The 17,359-nt window shown below is 57.3% G+C and overlaps 2 protein-coding genes across 3 annotated transcripts; one reads left to right on the forward strand and one right to left on the reverse strand.

Moving 5' to 3' along the window:
* Positions 1 to 1,991: 1,991 nt before the first annotated feature.
* Positions 1,992 to 8,320, forward strand: YBX2 (Y-box binding protein 2). Its single transcript, XM_017531670.2, has 9 exons — positions 1,992 to 2,342; positions 3,085 to 3,148; positions 4,529 to 4,562; positions 5,427 to 5,516; positions 6,057 to 6,341; positions 6,521 to 6,624; positions 6,889 to 7,066; positions 7,748 to 7,832; positions 7,935 to 8,320. Exons 1-8 carry the CDS (start codon positions 2,057 to 2,059, stop codon positions 7,796 to 7,798), a joined length of 1,092 nt encoding a protein of 363 aa, XP_017387159.1. The 5' UTR covers positions 1,992 to 2,056; the 3' UTR covers positions 7,799 to 7,832; positions 7,935 to 8,320.
* Positions 8,321 to 8,528: 208 nt separating this feature from the next.
* Positions 8,529 to 14,556, reverse strand: SLC2A4 (solute carrier family 2 member 4). 2 transcript variants are annotated; one of them, XM_017531666.2, is made up of 11 exons: positions 14,255 to 14,556; positions 12,902 to 13,018; positions 12,619 to 12,791; positions 12,402 to 12,526; positions 12,184 to 12,299; positions 11,894 to 12,056; positions 11,601 to 11,788; positions 11,337 to 11,441; positions 11,087 to 11,188; positions 10,354 to 10,557; positions 8,529 to 9,837 (listed from the first exon to the last, which is right to left on the reverse strand). In XM_017531666.2, exons 1-11 carry the CDS (start codon positions 14,285 to 14,287, stop codon positions 9,634 to 9,636), a joined length of 1,530 nt encoding a protein of 509 aa, XP_017387155.1. In that variant the 5' UTR covers positions 14,288 to 14,556; the 3' UTR covers positions 8,529 to 9,633. The 2 variants fall into 2 exon arrangements, with proteins under 2 accessions (XP_017387155.1, XP_017387156.1); XM_017531667.2 differs by lacking the exon at positions 8,529 to 9,837 and adding an exon at positions 10,090 to 10,272.
* Positions 14,557 to 17,359: the final 2,803 nt, after the last annotated feature.

The following is a 17,359-nucleotide window of genomic DNA, read 5'->3' on the forward strand; positions in this document are numbered from 1 at the left end:
TACAGGCACGCGCCACCATGCCCAGCTAATTTTTTGTATTTTTAGTAGAGATGGGGTTTCACTGTGTTGACCAGGATGGTCTCGATCTCTTGACCTCGTGATCCACCCGCCTCGGCCTCCCAAAGTGCTGGGATTACAGGCTTGAGCCACCGCGCCCGGCCTGGAGCCTCGTTTTTCTAGGAGGAACATTTCAGCTTCCAGGTAGGACTTCCCAGGCTCCTGAGAAACCTGATAAAAGCTTCGCACTGCGCCTCAGTCCTAGCATCTGTGGAATGGGGGCTGTTAATGTATTCGATAAATATTGAGTATGTACGTCGTACCAGGCACTGCTGCAGGGGTCTGGTGTAACTACCAGGCTGTTACTGCTGTGGCGTTTACAGCCTACTGTGCGTGGGGAAGTAAAATAACAAATGGTCAGGATCATGTCATATTTTCAAAAATGCCATTAGAAAAATAAGGAATGACAATTTTGCATGTTCTTCACATGTACCCCAAAACCTAAAATGCAATAAAATAAATAAATGGGAAAAAATAAAAAATTAAAAAAATAAAATAAAAAAAGAAAAATAAGGAATGGTGTGATCGGGAAGAGTGGTATGTAAGCTGCTACTTGAAGAGGGCCACCCTGAGACATGAAGGCAGAAGAAACTGCATGTGCAAAAGGCCTCGAGTACACAGAAGCCTGACACCTGGCTGGAGACCACAGCCCCCGGCATGTAGACATCAGAGGTGCAGAGGTCAGCGTGGGCCACATGAGTAGACACGTTGACCAAAACGAAGCCGAACGTAGTGGCTCACGCCTATCATCCCAGAGCTTTGGGAGGACGAGGTGGATGGATCACCAGAGGTCAGGAGTTCGAGACCAGCCTGGCCAATATGGTGAAACCCTGTCTCTACTAAAAATACAAAAATTAGCCGGGCTGTGGTGGTGCACACCTGTAATCTCAGCTACTCAGGAGGCTGAGGAGGGAGAATAGCTTGAACCCGGGAGGAGGAGGCTGCAGTGAGCTACGATTGCACCACTGCACTCCAGCCTGGGCAACAGAGGGAGACCCTGTGTCAAAACAGAAACAAACAAATAAACCAACAAACATAAAACCAACTCAGCAAAGAGCTGCACATTATACTACTTGTAAACTTTAATTCCAATACAAGCATATGTAGGGGCAGGCCGGGAGCGGTGGCTCAAGGCAGGAGAATCGCTGGAACCTGGGAGGCAGAGGTTGGTGAGCCGAGATCGCGCCACTGCACTCCACCCTGGGCGACAAAGCGATACCCTGTCTCAAAAAAAAAAAGAAAAGTAGGAGTTCCCGGCTTGTGGGAGCAAGTGTGATCCGGGGAAGCCGTTCTGCGGCGCTTTCCAGCCTATCCCGCGGGCGGATACCGCAGCCCCAGGTGTGTAGGGCCGCCCTGTGGGGAGAGGGTGGCAAGGGCGGTGGTGGCCGGAAGGCGTCTGCACCTGGCAGCCTACGGGCAAGGTCGGTCTTGAGGGTGCAGGCGAGCGGTGCTGCTGTCTACAGAACCGAGGCTGCAGACTCCCGCCCTTCGCTCGGGTCGTTAGGGGCAACCTCGGCGCTGCGGCCCCAGCCCCGCCCTTCGCGCCGAGGCCAGGTGGCGGTTGGGGCGCCACCGGCCCGTTTGATTTCCCGCGGCCGGTGGAAAGGGGCGGAGGGGGGAGGGGAAAGGGGCCGCCGGCCAATGGGTTGGGCCGGGAGCGGTCACGTGGCGGCCCGGAGGCGGGGCCCAGGTGTACTTACCGGGCTGCCAGCAGGGGCCGGGGCCGCGGTGCGAAGTCCGGGAGGCGGGGCCAGCGTGCGGGCCAGGGGGCCGCCGGGCTGGGATTGGCCCGTGACTGGGAGGCGGGGTCTGCGCGCGCGGCGGCAGCGGGCTGCGATTGGCCTCGGCTCCGGGCCCGCTGCCGGTGTGCGGGCGAGGCTCGGGGCGCGAGGACCGAGCGGGGCGGCGGGTTCGCGAGCCGGGGGGAGGGGCTGGGGCGGTGGCGGCGGCGGCGGCGGAGGAGGCGGTGGCGGCGGGGGCCGGTACTGGACCCGGCGGGATGAGCGAGGTGGAGGCGGCAGCGGTGGCGACAGCGGCCCCCGCGGCGACGGTGCCCGCGACGGCGGCAGGGGTGGTAGCGGTGGTGGTACCGGTGCCCGCGGGGGAGCCGCAGAAAGCAGGCGGCGGGGCGGGCGGCGGCGGCGGCGGCGGGGGCGGAGCCGCCGCGGGCCCCGCTGCTGGGACCCCTTCGGCGCCGGGCCCCCGCACCCCTGGCAACCCGGCGACGGCGGCCTCGGGAACCCCCGCGCCCCCGGCCCGGAGTCAGGCGGACAAGCCGGTGCTGGGTGAGGGGGGGGCGCGCACGGGGCGGCTCTGAGGGGTCGGCGGGCTGGGGGAGGGGCAGTGTGGAGCCCGGCGGGATCCGGAAAACCAAAGGCGGCCTGGCCGGGAGGCCCAGAGCGCTAACTGGGCTGGGAGCTGCGCACCCAATAAAGTGGATTTCCCTGATGGGAAATCCTGCTGTGCTTTCCTGGGCGGGAGGGCGGGGCAGGCAGGTTTAGCTAAGGCTGTGGGGTGGAGAATAAACCCCCAGGGCCCGGCCACGCCTCCGGGCGGGACACAGTGCCTGGTTGACTCGGTTAGAACTAGGCAAGCCTCTGAGCCCAGCTAGCAGGTGCCCTGGGGACTTTTGCGTTGGGAGGGGTAGAAAAACCCTCAGTTATGGCCTGGGGGCAGCACTTTGCAGACCAGGTGAGTACCCAGTTCTAGGTGAAGGGCCTGGATTTGTAGGATGTGGGGAACGTGCCTTAGAGTTGGAAGGCTTTTTGAAAGCCTGAGTCCCCTGTGTGGGTGATTCCATTTGGTAGAGTAGGGTAAGAATACCTTGAAGCTGCTAGTGAAACCTGGTTGGCTTGAAGGTAACCTTAATAGTAGTTTGGAGCTTAATTGCAATAGTTGCGGATATTTGGAGCAGCAATAAGGCAGTAGGCTAGATTTTTTTTTTTTTTTTTTGGAGTGTCTCAAAACTGAGTCCAACTCCATCTCTTCCTCCCATCTTACTGTCCCCACTGCATCTCTGCCTGGCAGCAATCCGAGTCCTGGGCACTGTCAAATGGTTCAACGTCCGGAATGGTTACGGATTCATCAACAGGTATCCAAGGAACCCAGGGCGGGGGTGGAATGGGTGTCTTCCAAACTGGACTGTGGGACTGGACACCTGCCCAAGCTCATCTCCACCCCTGCGGAGGCACATGGTTGCAATGTCCAGCTGATGCTGGTTGAAAGTCTTTAACCGCAGCACAAATGTGCGCTTAGTGACAAGAGGAAGCCTCCTCCACATCTTCAAGGGCAGCAGAGGATTAATGATTCAGGAACTTGGCAAACCTGGCTCTGACCCTGCCAGCTTCTCGTCTCACCTTCTGGAATTGCTTCATTACTTTCACTCTGACATGCCTTTGGGGCGCAACGTATTGTAGGGTTCTCTGCCTCAGGGCTCCAGGCTGGAATCCTCACTGATTTCCTGTTATGGCAGCACTCACAACTTATCTCCATTAAAGAGCTGTGGCTCATTTGAGCCCCCCACCTGTTGGGACTGAGGCTGACAGTGGGGGGCAGGGGGAAGGAGCCCGAGGCTGCTGCTCTTCTTCAGAAGGCAGCCCCACCCCTCAGCACTGGGAGAGGCTACGGCAGTGGATTCTGGGCAGAGCCAGATCCTGGCCAGCCAGTGGGCCCTTCCCCAGCCTGGGCATCTTGCCTGGCCCGGCCCTCCTGGGAGGCCCCAGTTCCCTCTTAGCAGGCTAACCCTTGTGCAGATCCAAGTGCTTTACAGCTAAAATGTCTGGGGAAGGGTCCCTGTCTAATTCTGGAAACAGCAGACTGGGTGCAGGGCAAAGTGTCTCCAGGAAAACTTTTCCTTTCTCCCCTACCCCCACCGACTGGGGTGCTTGTGATAGAGACTGGGTGAATGTTTTCTTCTCTCTCACCCTTGGTCCCATGTGTGTGGAATGTGGTCCTGACCCTGGGGTTCACCTCCAGGCTGAGGATGAGAATAAAGTTTTGTGGCTGTTTGGAGCAAGTTCCTGACACATTGTTCCCTTCTCCGTCTTCTTCTGCACCTCTGGCTCCATCTGCACTTTCTGCCTCCTTGACTGTAGAAGGAGGAAGACAAATTTTCCAACCCCGATGGAGTTTTGGGGAGGGGGAATTGGCTAGGGGCAGTTGTACCCAGCGCTGGCAAGTTGTAAGGCTCGCCTCGGTGGAAGTGTGGCTCAAGCTGCCTTTGCCTCCCCGGCTTGCCCTTTCCTTGTGAAGTCCAGATGTGGCACTGAGGTTTTAGGTGTATTTCCCTTTATATCAGCTTCTGGGGTTCTGCTGGCTCTTTCTCCCTCACCCTGGGCCCTGTATACCCCTAACTGTGGAATGCTGGCAAGGATGGGCCCACTGAACTTAGACGGGCCAGCTAAGGGGGCCTCAGTGAGGAGCTGAGGGCTTTGTTCCAGTCCCCTCCTTAACAACCCATCCTGTTCTGCAGGAATGACACCAAGGAAGATGTCTTTGTTCACCAGGTAAGATCTAGGTCGGCTTTCTGAGGGGAAGAACCGGCCCCCTTTGAAGGCCTTTGCTGTAGTCCTTAGCAGTGCCCTCCATCGTGTTTCTCTGGCTCTTACTTCTTCACAACGGCGCCCTGCCAGGGAATAGCTCCCCATCTGTCTTGGGTGCCTGTGTCAACCACAATTAGCTGCACTTGTGTGGGGTTATTAAACATCTGTCAGTTGAGCAAGTCGCCCCTGGGTGTGGTGTGCTCACTACCTCCTGGGACCTGTTAACACTCCAGGAACCACTGAGGCAGTTTTCAGAGGGAGAAGGTACTTGGGTGCAGTGGTTCTCAAAGCGTGGCCCCCGCACCAGCAGCAGCAGCAGCATCACCTGACATCCAAATTCTCAGGTCCCAGCCCAGACCTGGTGAATCAATCAGAGCTGGGGCTGGGGCTTCGGAGTCTGTTTAACGAGCTCTCCAGGTGATTCTGATGCACGCTACAGCTTGAGAACCACTGCTTGGTGGAAAGAGCTCTCAGTGGGACCGAGGTAAGAAGCACAGTGCATTTTACCCGCTTTGCAACTGAAGACTGTCCTTGCCTTTTGCTTTGCTTTGCAGTTCATGTTTCTCGCCTCCCTTTTTGAAATCCCTGAGGGGGAAAGGGGGAGGGAGAGTGTGTCCTGGGGACAGTGGTTAACTGCACAATCGTTGCTGAGGCCCCTAGTATGTGACTTTTCCCCTACTAAACTTTGACCACCTCCTTGCACCACCCTCCAGCTCTAGACCCCAAGTCAAATGTGGAAAGAATGAGATTGGGTGGTGGACCCAGCAGGGAGTGACGGAGACTCTGGTCTTGCTAGCTTACCTTTCTCCTGGTCTTTCCCTCAATCAGACAGCTATTAAAAGAAACAACCCCAGGAAGTTTCTGCGCAGCGTTGGAGATGGGGAGACTGTGGAATTTGATGTCGTGGAAGGAGAGAAGGTTTGGGGACTGCTATGGGGTATAGAGCTGACCAGGCTTATGGGAGGGTGGCCTGGAGGTCATGGCAGGGTAGACGCTCCTGGGCCCGGCTCTGCCCCATTCTGTGGGAATGGATCTGTGTCCTCTCCCCATGATGTCCTCTTCCTTAACACTAGGGCTAATGGATGTCCTAAATATGTCCCTGTCATGTCGACAGTGTCTGGGTTTCTTCTCTGTAGTTCACCAAGCACTTCCACATCTGTTCTCCACATGGGGTCCTGTCCTCAGACTTCCTGAGTCCGCCTCTGGAGTAAAAGGTGGATGGTGGCTTCCAGGCCTTCCTCCACTCAGGAGGGTGCAGTAGCAGTTATTTCAAAAGAACAGGTTGCTCCTTCCTAGATGGATGCACATGCACTCCACTGCCCCTCCAGGGAGGGTAGAAAGAAGTTAGAGGAGCTGAAGGAAAGCTGGAGAGGGGCCTTCCCCTGGAAGAAGGGGAAGCAGGTGGGGAGTGTGCGCCCGCGGAAGCAGGTTCTGACTGTTCGCTCACCACCTTCCCAGGGTGCAGAAGCCGCGAATGTAACTGGGCCTGGGGGGGTGCCCGTGAAGGGCAGCCGTTATGCCCCCAACCGACGTCGGTTCCGCCGATTCATCCCCCGGCCTCGGCCAGCTGCCCCACCACCCATGGTTGCAGAGGTTCCCTCAGCGGGGACAGAACCTGGCAGCGAAGGGGAGCGGGCTGAAGACTCGGGGCAGCGGCCCAGACGACGGCGCCCGCCACCCTTCTTCTACCGAAGGCGGTTCGTGCGAGGCCCTCGGCCCCTCAACCAGCAGCAGCCTATAGAGGTGAAGGGAAGCTGGAGTATGGGAGCCAGTTCCCCAAGTTCAGGAGAGGAGTGGGAGTTAAGATAGAGACCATGGGACCCCAAAGAAGGAGGAACTGAGGGTTGGGCAGAGCTGTGGATAACCTGGCTCTGGGGCAGCCGCTGTCCCCACAGCTCACCAGGGTCTTTGCCTATTCCAAGGGCACTGATGGGGTAGAACCCAAAGAGACAGCCCCACTGGAGGGGCACCAACACCAGGGAGATGAGCGTGTCCCCCCGCCCCGGTTCCGGCCCAGGTACCGAAGGTAAGACTCCCTGCTAGGGGCTTGGTCTCCCCCTTCCCTCCAGTGCTGGTTCCTTGAGGAAAGGGACAGGAGGGTGGAAGGGTGAAGCTCGAGGCAGAGCCTGGCTCCTGGTGAGAGAGGTACCTTGCAGGGTGGCAGTGCTTATAGGCTGGAAGCCTGGCTCCAGGATGTGAGATGGGCAGGGCAGCTGGGGGAGCCCTGGGGAGGGAGGTGGTCAGCCCTGGGTGTTCCCTGGTCCCTTCAAGGCCCTGCTCCTTTCCCTAGGCCTTTCCGCCCCAGGCCACCCCAGCAGCCTACTACGGAAGGTGGGGATGGTGAGACCAAGCCCAGTCAAGGTTCCGCGGATGGTTCCCGACCTGAGCCTCAGCGCCCACGAAACCGCCCGTATTTCCAGCGGAGACGGCAGCAGCCTCCTGGCCCCCGGCAGCCCGCAGCCCCTGAGGTGAGGACCTCGGGATGTGGGATGAAAGAAAAGGCTGAGACCAGCTCCCCCACACCCCTCCTTTTCTTTTTTCTTCCTACTTTATCCCTTGGCTCCTCTCCTCCCTTGCCCTGGCCCTGCCACCACCTGCTTCCCTGCGGCCTGCTGGATCCTCCCCTGGCAGGTGCTCCCTCCCACCAGGAAGCCCCAGGGGAGGCAGTCAAGCCCAGATCACTGCCCCCGCCCCTCAGTGCTGCCTAGAGCCATAGCACCAGCTTGTGGATGTGAACTGGAGGAAGTGATTGAGGGTGTTAATGGGAAGGGAAAAAGTGAAAGAAGGTTGAAGTTCAGGGCTCTGAAGAACAAGTCTCGGCCGGGCCGGACAAGGTGGTTCACGCCTGTAATCCCAGCACTGTGGGAGGCCGAGGAGGTGGATCACTTGAGGTCAGGAGTTTGTGACCAAACTGTCCAACATGGTGAAACCCCGTCTCTACTAAAGATACAAAAATTAGCTGGGCGTGGTAGTGCATGCCTGTAGTCGAAGCTACTTAGGAGGCTGAGGCAGGAGAATCACTTCAACAGGGAGAGGGAGGTTGCAGTGAGCTGAGATTGCACCACTGCACTCCAGCCTGGAGTGAGACTCCGTCTCCCCCACCAACCAAAAAAAAAAAAAAGTCTCAATTGGCCACTGCTGTTCTCTAGACCTCAGGCCCTATCAACAGTGGGGACCCCACCACTACCATTCTGGAGTGATTCCAACTCAAAGGACAACCAGAGCTGCCATCTGGTGAGTGGCTGATGCAGTCGGGTGGGTGACCAGGAAGGTGGAGGGCTGGGTGGCGATAAGTGGCTGTTGTTCACGATCTGTCAATTCCCTTTTCTCTCTCAGGTATCTGCCAGTTTTTCCAACTGACCTGTACCCTACCCAGTACCCTGCTCCCCACTTCCCATGATTCATGGCATCAAAACACCAGCTTTTCACCTTTTCCTTGAGTCTCAGGAGGGCCAAAGCCACAGCCTTTTGCTTTTTTTTTCTCTTCCCTCCCCTTATCAGGGGTTGAAGGAAGGGATCCATCCTTACCGTTCAGAGATACCAACTCCCTCCCCTAACTCAGGCTGAGAAGGAACCAGCCAGCTCGTACCTCCTCCTGGTTGTTTTTCTTTCCCCCCAGTTTATTTTTGTTTCCCCCCGGCCCCCTACCTCTGAAGCCATTTTATGATCTGTCATGTGCCACCTGAGCCTCCAGTAAAAACAAAAACAGGCTTTCCTGTGGTCTTGGTCTCTGCCTCTTCTGTTTTGGAGAATTGCTAGTAACTCACTGTTAAAGGTGGGGAAGAGGGGATGTGGGGCCATGGGCAGGGCCTGGCATCCCTGTTCCTGGGTCTCCAGCTGTGCCCCTGATAAACAGTGCCCCCGTCAGGGAGCTTCACTGCCTGTCTGTGATATGGGCTGCCACCTCCCTTGCAGTGAGTGTTCTGCAGATGCCAAGAGCAGTGCCCGCCACTGGCAGCTACAATTTATTGAGCATTTACTATTAATAAAGCAATGAGTAGAAATGTAAGGGCATGAGCGACGGCATCCAGAAGATTCTGAGGCCTTGAGCTGAGCCAGGACAGAGGGAGGAAGAGGGGTGAAGAGTTATGGTCCCTGTCTCAGCCTGTCCTCAAGTGCCTCCACGCCAGGATGCTTGTCTTCAGCAGTGACTTTATAGATCTATATATACACATTTCGTACAACCGACCTTTGGTTTCTTCTCTCAGCCCCCTTTTCAAATGTATATAAAAATATCCAAAGGCTCCTCCCAGCCCAGTGTTTCCAGGCAGCCTTTCAAATCCCCTCTTTCCCTTAGTTGGTCAAAAGCCTGTGGGTGCAGCACCCTTCCAGGAAGGGAGGAAAAAAGCTAGGGCTCCTTCTTGGCAGCCTTGAGGAACAAGGCTTGGGGTAGAGCCCGAGGGGTAGAGCCCCATGCCTAGAGGCGGGAGCCTGCTATCCTTCTGTCTTGCCACACATGGGCACATTCTTTCCTGTTCCCTCTTAACCTGGAAGGCTGAGCCTGCAGTGAGGGAGGCGAGTCCTTTTCCCTGGAGGGGTCAAGACAGAACCCCCTTTGCCCAGAGTCTGTATGGTAGGAATTCAGTGAAAGTCCCAGATTGTGGGAGGAGTCCAAGGTGGTGGGAAACTCGATTTCTTGTCTTATGTCTTGCCCTCTGCTCTGATTTGTCCCATTGAAAAAGTCTAGACCTCTCCTCCCTCTAATCCCCCTTCTCTAGCAGGGAAGAAGGTATTCTGGAGCTGAGTCTGGGTGGGGTGGGGAGGAAAGGGGATAGGGGAAGGAAGAGGGAGGGGAGAATGGCCCACCCTGATGGCCATGGCCTAACGTCAACACAAATAATCCAAGACAGTCACACGAGGGGAATGGGGGGGTGCTCAGACCACCCTTCCCCCAGCTTCCCAATTCTACCAGGCTGCAGGGATTCTTTTCCACCTGGAAGTAATAGGGAAGAGAGGGTTAAAGTGCTGCAGAGGAAAGGAAGGGGTCTCTGGGGGGGGGTCAAGAGAGCTGGCTCTCGCACCCCTGCCTGGCCCCTCAGTCGTTCTCATCTGGCCCTAAGTACTCAAGTTCTGTGCTGGGTTTCACCTCCTGCTCTAAAAGAGAGGGTGTCCGGTGGAAGGCAGCTGAGATCTGGTCAAAAGTCCGGCCTCGAGTTTCAGGTACTCTTAAGAAGGTGAAGACGAAGAAGCCAAGCAGGAGGACGGCAAATAGAAGGAAGACGTAGGGCCCCATAGCCTCCTGGGACAGGTGGAAAAGAGGTGTTGACAGAGTGAGGTGGGGAGGGAAGGGGTCGTTAATGGCAACCAGTAGCTAAAGGCCTTCATAGGGAGCTGGGGAGCCTGCGGACAGCAGCTGGCTCCTCCAGGGACGAGGGAAATGACCGGGAATGAGAATTTACATGGAAAAGAGGATTCTCTGAACCCCAATATGCCTTTAGTTTTTGGCCTCTTCACCATCCTCAGTTATTGCACTCAGGAGACTCCCAGCTGTTTGTTGCATTCATGGAAAGTTTATCGTTTTATTCTCGGACTAAGGTAAGTTGTGCCACTGGTTCGTCTTAGGCACCTCGATTGCTATCCAATCTAGGTCAGCTCCCTTCCTTGCTTTGATTCTGTAGAGCAGGTGGTCCACCAAAGTGACCCAAAGACCCATGGTCTGTGGCTGGAGGAGTCCCTGACCGGAAAGCAAGTGGACTAGCTGTGTGTTGCCCTCTGGCCTACGGTGTCGGGGGCGGGGGCGGGGGCAGGGACCTACCGCAACATACTGGAAACCCATGCCAATGATGAAGTTGCTCGTCCAGTTGGAGAAACCAGCCACAGCCATGGCTGCTGGGCGGGGTCCCTGGCTGAAGAGCTCGGCCACGATGAACCAAGGAATGGGGCCAGGGCCAATCTCAAAAAATGCCACAAAGCCAAAGATGGCCACAATGGAGACGTAGCTCATGGCTGGAACTCGCTCCTAGAGGCCAGACAGGGAGGGTGAAGAATCCAGTTGAGGCCTTTCTGGATCTTCCCTTGCCCTCAAACCAGAGAAGCGAAATCTAACCTCCTCCTCAGCAGCTTGTGGGGGGCCTGCCATCCGGGGTTAGAGCATGCCTTTGAGCCTTTCTGAGCACTGACATTCTGCTGGCTATCCCATGCAGGCTCAAGGCAGAGGAAATGTTACTGCCTCTCAGTTCTTATGATGGTCAGTTCTCCCTTGACTCTAAAGCTGGGTCCTTAGGAATGGTTGTTCCCTAGGCTTGACAGCGGGTCTCCCTGCTGGCTGCCAGAGTTGTGCCACAGCTGCCACCCAGTGCACCCCAAGACCCTCAGGAGCACAGACCACAGTCCCAGCAGATTCTGGAGCCTACCACCCACAGTCCTGGCACAGAGCTGGTGCCAGGATGGAAATCGTGTGATAAGGAGGGGCCCTGGCTGGTCCCAGAGACTCTCAGGACTGTTCCCATGGGCTGGGCTGCCAGCCCCTCCCAGCCTCCAAGCCTTACCAGCAGGAGCAGAGCCACAGTCATCAGGATGGCACAGCCACACATGCCTGCCAGGCCCAGGAGATGGAGTGTCCGGCGCCCCGCCCGCTCCACCAGCAACACCTGCGGGAAGAGTCAGAGCTTGACCGGAGCCTTTCAGGCACGAGAAGGGGGAGGGACTGCGTGGGTGAGGGCAACCAAGAGTAGGACCTCTAGGACACCCAGGGATGTGAAGCCAGTGGCTTGGGCCATTCCAGAGGTGAGCAGTTACCGAGACCAAGGTGAAGACTGTGTTGACTACACCCGCTCCTATGGTGGCATAGGCAGGCTGGCCTACCCCTGCTGTCTCGAAGATGCTGGTCGAATAATAGAAAACCTAGAGGTAGGGGAGAAGAAGTGATGGCAGGGATGTCCCTTCCTCTACTCCAGCCACAACAGGCTGGCCCAACCCTGAGTGCTGGTGGAGGGGGCTCACTTCCCACTCCTGTCTCCCCTCCCTAGGCTGCGCCCTGCCTGGAGACTGCTCCACACATACAGCATTGATGCCCGAGAGCTGCTGGCTCAGCTGCAGCACAACCGCGATGATCAGGGGCTGCCGGTGGGTACGGCTGCCCAGGAGCTGGAGCAGGGACAGTGGCCGCTCACGCTCCAGCTTCCGTTTCTCATCCTTAAGCTCAGCAAGCGCTCCAGAAACATCCGCCCAGCCTGTCAGGCGCTTCAGACCTGAAGGAGGGAAGGTTAGACCTGAGGGGACCTGAGAGGAGGCCAGGTGCTAGCCGGACGGGGCCGGGATATGGGCCTGGGTCAGACTGCAGGGGGAGAGCTTACTCTTTCTGGCAGGCCCCTCGAGATTCCGGATGATGTAGAGGTAGCGGGGGCTCTCGGGACAGAAGGGCAGCAGGACCAGCTGCAGGAGGGCAGGTAGCACTGTGAGGCCCAGGAGCAGTGGCCACAGGTTGGCAGTGCCCAGCAAGGACTCCAAGCCCAGCACCTGTGGGAGAAGGTTGGGAAAGAAGGCAGGTCACTCAGCCCTCCTGCCTTGGCCTGGAAGCCCATTATATTCTCCAGAGCTCCACCCCAACCACTGCCCAGGCACCCATGAGGCCCGGCCTGGTCACCTGGGCGATCAGAATGCCAGTGACGATAGCTAGTTGGTTGAGCGTCCCCAGGGCACCCCGCAGGTGAGTGGGAGCAATCTCCCCCACATACATAGGCACGAGCCCTGATGTCAGCCCTGGGGGAGGGAAGAAGAGAGGGCTGAGGGCATTCCATCTGAAAACCCAGGCATGGGGAAAGAGAACAGGGCACTAGGCAGGGCTGTGGTGCCCGTGAGTACCTGAGTAGGCACCAATGAGGAACCGTCCAAGTATGAGCATTTCATAGGAGGCGGCAGCATTGGCCAGGCCCATGAGGCTGCCGCCCAGCACCGCCAGGACGTTGTTGACCAGCATGGCCCTTTTCCTGGCAGGCAGATAGAGTGAGGCTGTGAGGGTTAGGGCACCCAGCGGTGGCTCCCTTCCTGTTCCCTCCACCCCTACCCTCCAGCTCCTAACCTTCCGAGCCACTGAGAGATGACACCAATGAGGAATGAGGAAATCATGCCGCCCACGGAAAAGATGGCCACGGAGAGGGCCCAGAGGGTGGTGAGGGTGCCTGGTGGGATGGAGCTGGGTCCCTCGGGCCCCTGCCTCCCCAGCCATGTCTCATTGTAGCTCTGTTCAATCACCTGGGGGACAGGAGAGGAGAGATTCTCTGCAGACCCTCCTTTTTCCACCACCCCTGGGGCGCCTGTCTTCCTCCCTTGGTACTCCCAACTTGCCAGCTGCAGTCCCTCACCTTCTGAGGGGCATTGATGACCCCAATGTTGTAGCCAAACTGCAGGGAGCCAAGCACAGCAGAGAATACAGCAAGGACCAGGGTCCCAGTCACTCGCTGCTGAGAGGGTTCCCCATCCTGGATAGGCAGACGTAAAGACACAGTATGTCACATAGAATCAGGATTTTTTCCTTCCGCTAGGGGCCGGGGCCCAGCTGGAGCCTGAAGATACTGGGCTCCATCCAACATGTTGGATGAGGGAAACTGGGCCATATTAGGAATTGCACAAAGATCTCAATGTAAACAGGAGCAACACACAGCTCAACTGCAACCTAGACACAGAGGAGAAGCTGGATGTTTGGGAACCTAAGTCTCAAAATTCTTCTGTGACCTTGGGACAGGCTTGGCCTTAAGAGCTCAGATTTGTGTGACCTTGGGCAAGTCACTTCCCTGCCAAGAAGTGGGTGTCCTCTGTGAGATGGAGGTGATGCTGCTTGCCTTGCCTACCTATCTGTGAGAGTGTTGTGTAGATTAACATCACGTGTTAATAGTATCCCTGACAATGCTGGTTTTATAAACTGAAAAGTGAATTATTATCATCAGCCACTGGGCTATTCCCTCTCCTCTGGGGTTTCCGTCAGTCAGCTCCAGGAGGGTCCCAACAGGACCAAGAAGTGCTGTTCCAGAAAGGACATCCTGGTCATCTAGGGGTGGTCTTCTCTATGTCGTGGCCTGGCCTCCCCCACTAAGCTCCGACCAAGGGCGAAGGGCCGTGTGGGGGTTCTGCCTGGGAGAGTCGTGCGCAGGGGAGGAGGGCAGGAAGGTGGTGTGAGGGGCGGTGGCAGTGGTGGCCGCTCACTGGCGGCACAGACTGTCTCCAAGCGGAAACCTGAGCTGGAGGAGTAGGGGGGGCTGACAGTCCTCTCTGCCCCTCCACCAACTATGGGGCCAAGGGAAAGTTCAGCGTCTTGGAGGGCGGCCAGGAGTGGGGGTGGGGGCCCGCGGAGAGCCTCCAGTCCTCGAAACACTGGCCGCGAGCAGAGATGGACGGACAGCTCCCGGAGAGCAAGAGCCGCCTGGATCTACTTTCCCCAGTCGGATCGAGGGCAGGGTGTCCCCGATTCCGGAGTGCCGCGCCGCGTACTAGGAAAGGTGGTGAACTGTGACAGGCCCTGCAGACCCACTCTGCCTCTTGGTAGGATTGGAATCTCACAGTCACGGGTTGTCCGGGACGGGTATAAATAGCCAGCCAGCCCCCCACCTTCACCCCCTGCGCCTGCGCAGGAAATACCCCCGGCTGACTCCAACCGCGACCCCAGCCCAGGAAAAGCGGGACTCTTGCCCCCCGCCCCGCCCCCTCATGATGAATCCTACTTCGGAGCCGATCTGTTGGAAGCCCGACGGCATCTTGTCTTAGAAGAGCTGGATGCGCAGGGGCGGCGAAGATGAAAGCACCGATCCGGGAGTCTGTGGCCCCGGCCTTGGGGGCAGAGGCCGCGGGGACCGCGAGGGTCCCGGAGCGACGTGCGAGGGCGAGCCCGATGGGACCCACAGCCACAAGCCAAGGAGCCAGAGAGCGGTGGGGCTCCCGCGGATCTGGCGGAGCCGGGCTGGGGGGAAAAGACGCGGGGAGCCCCCACCACCTCGCTCCTGCCCCCGCGGGCCACGCCCTTCACAGCACCCATTGGCCAGGAGCCCGCACACCCCAGAAGGCCACGCCCTCTCCGCCTGGGGTTTAGAGTTTGGCTGGAGTTCATGGGGCCGGTCAATGAGGCCACGCCGCTCCGCGTGCCCGGCGAGACACGCCCCTCGGGTTCCCGCCAGCCTCCGACTGGGAAGGTTTGAGAAAAGGTTCCCTGGAACAAAAGGCCCCGCCCACCCACGTGTTGGGACTCCGCCCATCAGCTAGGATCCCGGGCCTCAGAAAACTGAAAGTCTGCAGGTTTGGAAGTTGGGGTCTGAGAGAAGAGGACGGGCCAGGGGTACTTGCCCCGGGGAAACTCCAGCGGCCTGAGACCCCTCGCGAGCCCGCGCGCGGGGTGGGAGAGGAGCAATGCCCCAAAGTAACCCGGGGCGGCTATTTTTAGCTCCCACGTCGGGAGCCTCCAAATGTCAGGTCCCGGGTGTCTCGGCCTGTCGCAGGCGGGGGCGGAGAGACAGGGAGATGGAGCCTTAAAGGGTCCGCGACATGCTTCCCACCGAGGGTGGCCCTGGGGGCCAGGAAATTCCGTTCCCAGCAGGTCTGGTGGCCGGGCTGTGTGGTCCTGTCTTTCAGTGCCTCCCTGCTCCAGGCACTGCCTATCCCGCCCTTCCCCTACACCCATTCCCCAGGTTGGTTCCTGGAGCCGGTCCGAGAGACAATTGGTCACGCTGACCACACCTCCAGCCCTGAGGTGTCTGAGCCTCTGAGGTCTTCTGAGCATATGCTGGCCGCGTGGACGACACGCTCTCCGGAGGCTGTTCCGGGTTTGGATCCTCCGCCAAATTCTGCCAGGCAGAAAGTGCGCGACCTAGGGTCGGCGCGTGGGGAGAGAGAAGCGAAATACTCAGAGGGTGGAGAGTATCTGGCTTAGAAAACGGGCTTCGGAAGCGCAGGGCTGTGGTGCCACCTGGAGGGCGAGCGAGGAGCCGCAGCAGATTGGACTCGGGGAATCTCGACCCACTGTTTCTCGCCCTTCCACCACCCTACGGCTTCAGTGACATCTAACCCAGGCCCTTCTCTAGAGCTGCAGATCCAGGTGCTCCGTTACCGCCCGGATGTGGCATGTGGCAGCTCTCCTGATGAGCATGTCCAAACCTGCTCCTTCTCCTAACTTCCTTATCTCAATGAATTACCCGCCCAGTCACCCCTATGGTAGAAGTCATGCTCGATTCCTCCTGCTGTTTTATCGTTTCTTCCCTCCCTCCCTCCTTCTTCCTTCCTTCCTTCCTTTTTTGATGGAGTTTCCCTTTTGTTGCCCAGGCTGGAGTGCAATGACTCCATCTTGGCTCACCGCAACCTCGCCTTCCGGGTTCAAGAAATTCTCCTGCCTCAGCCTCCAACCTGGGGAATGTGTGTGGGGAAAGGGAGGGATTGGCAGTGCCTGGAGCAGGGAGGAACTGAGTAGCTGGGATTATAGGTATGCGCCACCACACCTGGGCTACTTTTATATTTTTAGTAGAGACGGGGTTTCTCCATGTTGGTCTGACCTCAGGTGATCCACCCGCCTCGGCCTCCCAAGGTGCTGGGATTACAGGCATGAGCCACTGCACCCGGCCTATCCAGTTAGTTTCTAACATTGGTGCTTTGACCTCCAAAATTCTCCCACATCCATCCGATATTCTCCACCTGCACAGCTGCCACTTCAGTCCAGATCACTGTCATGCTCATTGGTCTTCCTGCTCCTCTTCTATCCTTTATGATGAGGGCAGAGAACAATTTTCAAAGATCCAATCTCATCTCTCATGCAAGGAGTCACTAACACTTTGTTCCTTCCCCCAACTGTCAAGTTCAAATCCCTTTTCAGAGTGAACAAAACCTCCTGCCTCTGTTCTCCCATCTCTGGCCTTAACTATCTCTCCTGCCTCTCCTTCTGTCTCCTTTGCTCTTGTTCTGAGCAATGCCTAGGTCCTTATTGTACCCAGAACACACTGTGCCATTTCACCCCTTCGTGATGCCTTTGCTGCACTAATCCTCTGCAAAATCTGGAATGCCAAAGGACTCCTATTCATCCTTCAAAGAAAGCTTCCCCACCCAGTTCCTGCTCCACAGGTTCACTTCGCTTCCAGCTTCTGGGGACCTTGATCCCTGATTTCCAGCAATGCTATGGCCTCCCTTTATCTCTTCCCTATATTTTGTTTACATAGTTGAGTCTCTGGTACAGAAGATTGAACCAATGACACAGTTCTTAGCACACTGTCTTCATTGATCTGTCTCATTTTTATGTTTGTTTTGAGACGGAGTTTCGCTCTTTTTGCCCAGGCTGGGGTGCAATGGTGTGACCTTGGTTCACTGCAACCTCCACCTCCCAGGTTCAAGTGATTCTCCTGCCTCAGCCTCCCAAGTAGCTGAAACATGTGCCACAAGGCTAGGCTAATTTTGTATTTTTAGTAGAGACACGGGTGGGGGGGCGGTTTCACCATATTCGTCAGGCTTGTCTCGAACTCCTGACCAGTGATCCACCCACCTCGTCCTCCCAAAGCTCTGGGATTACTGTCCTGAGCCACTGTGCCGGGCCTTCTGTCTGTGTTTGAGTTGGGGTCTCTCTCTGTTGCTCAGGTTTGAGTGAGTGGTACAGACAGGCTCACTGCAGCCTAGACTCACTGGGCTCAAGTGGTCCTCTCACCTCAGCCTCCCAAATAGCTGAGACTACACGTTTGAGTCACGACACCCAAAAGCTTTTTTTTTTTTTTTTTGAGACAGAGACTCTCTCTGTTGCCCAGGCTGGACTGGAGTGCAGTGGCAAGATCTTGGCTCACTGCAACCTCCACCTCCCAGGT

Source organism: Cebus imitator, unplaced genomic scaffold (assembly GCF_001604975.1).
Source record: "Cebus imitator isolate Cc_AM_T3 unplaced genomic scaffold, Cebus_imitator-1.0 Scaffold72, whole genome shotgun sequence".
NCBI classification, from domain to species: Eukaryota; Metazoa; Chordata; class Mammalia; order Primates; family Cebidae; genus Cebus; species Cebus imitator.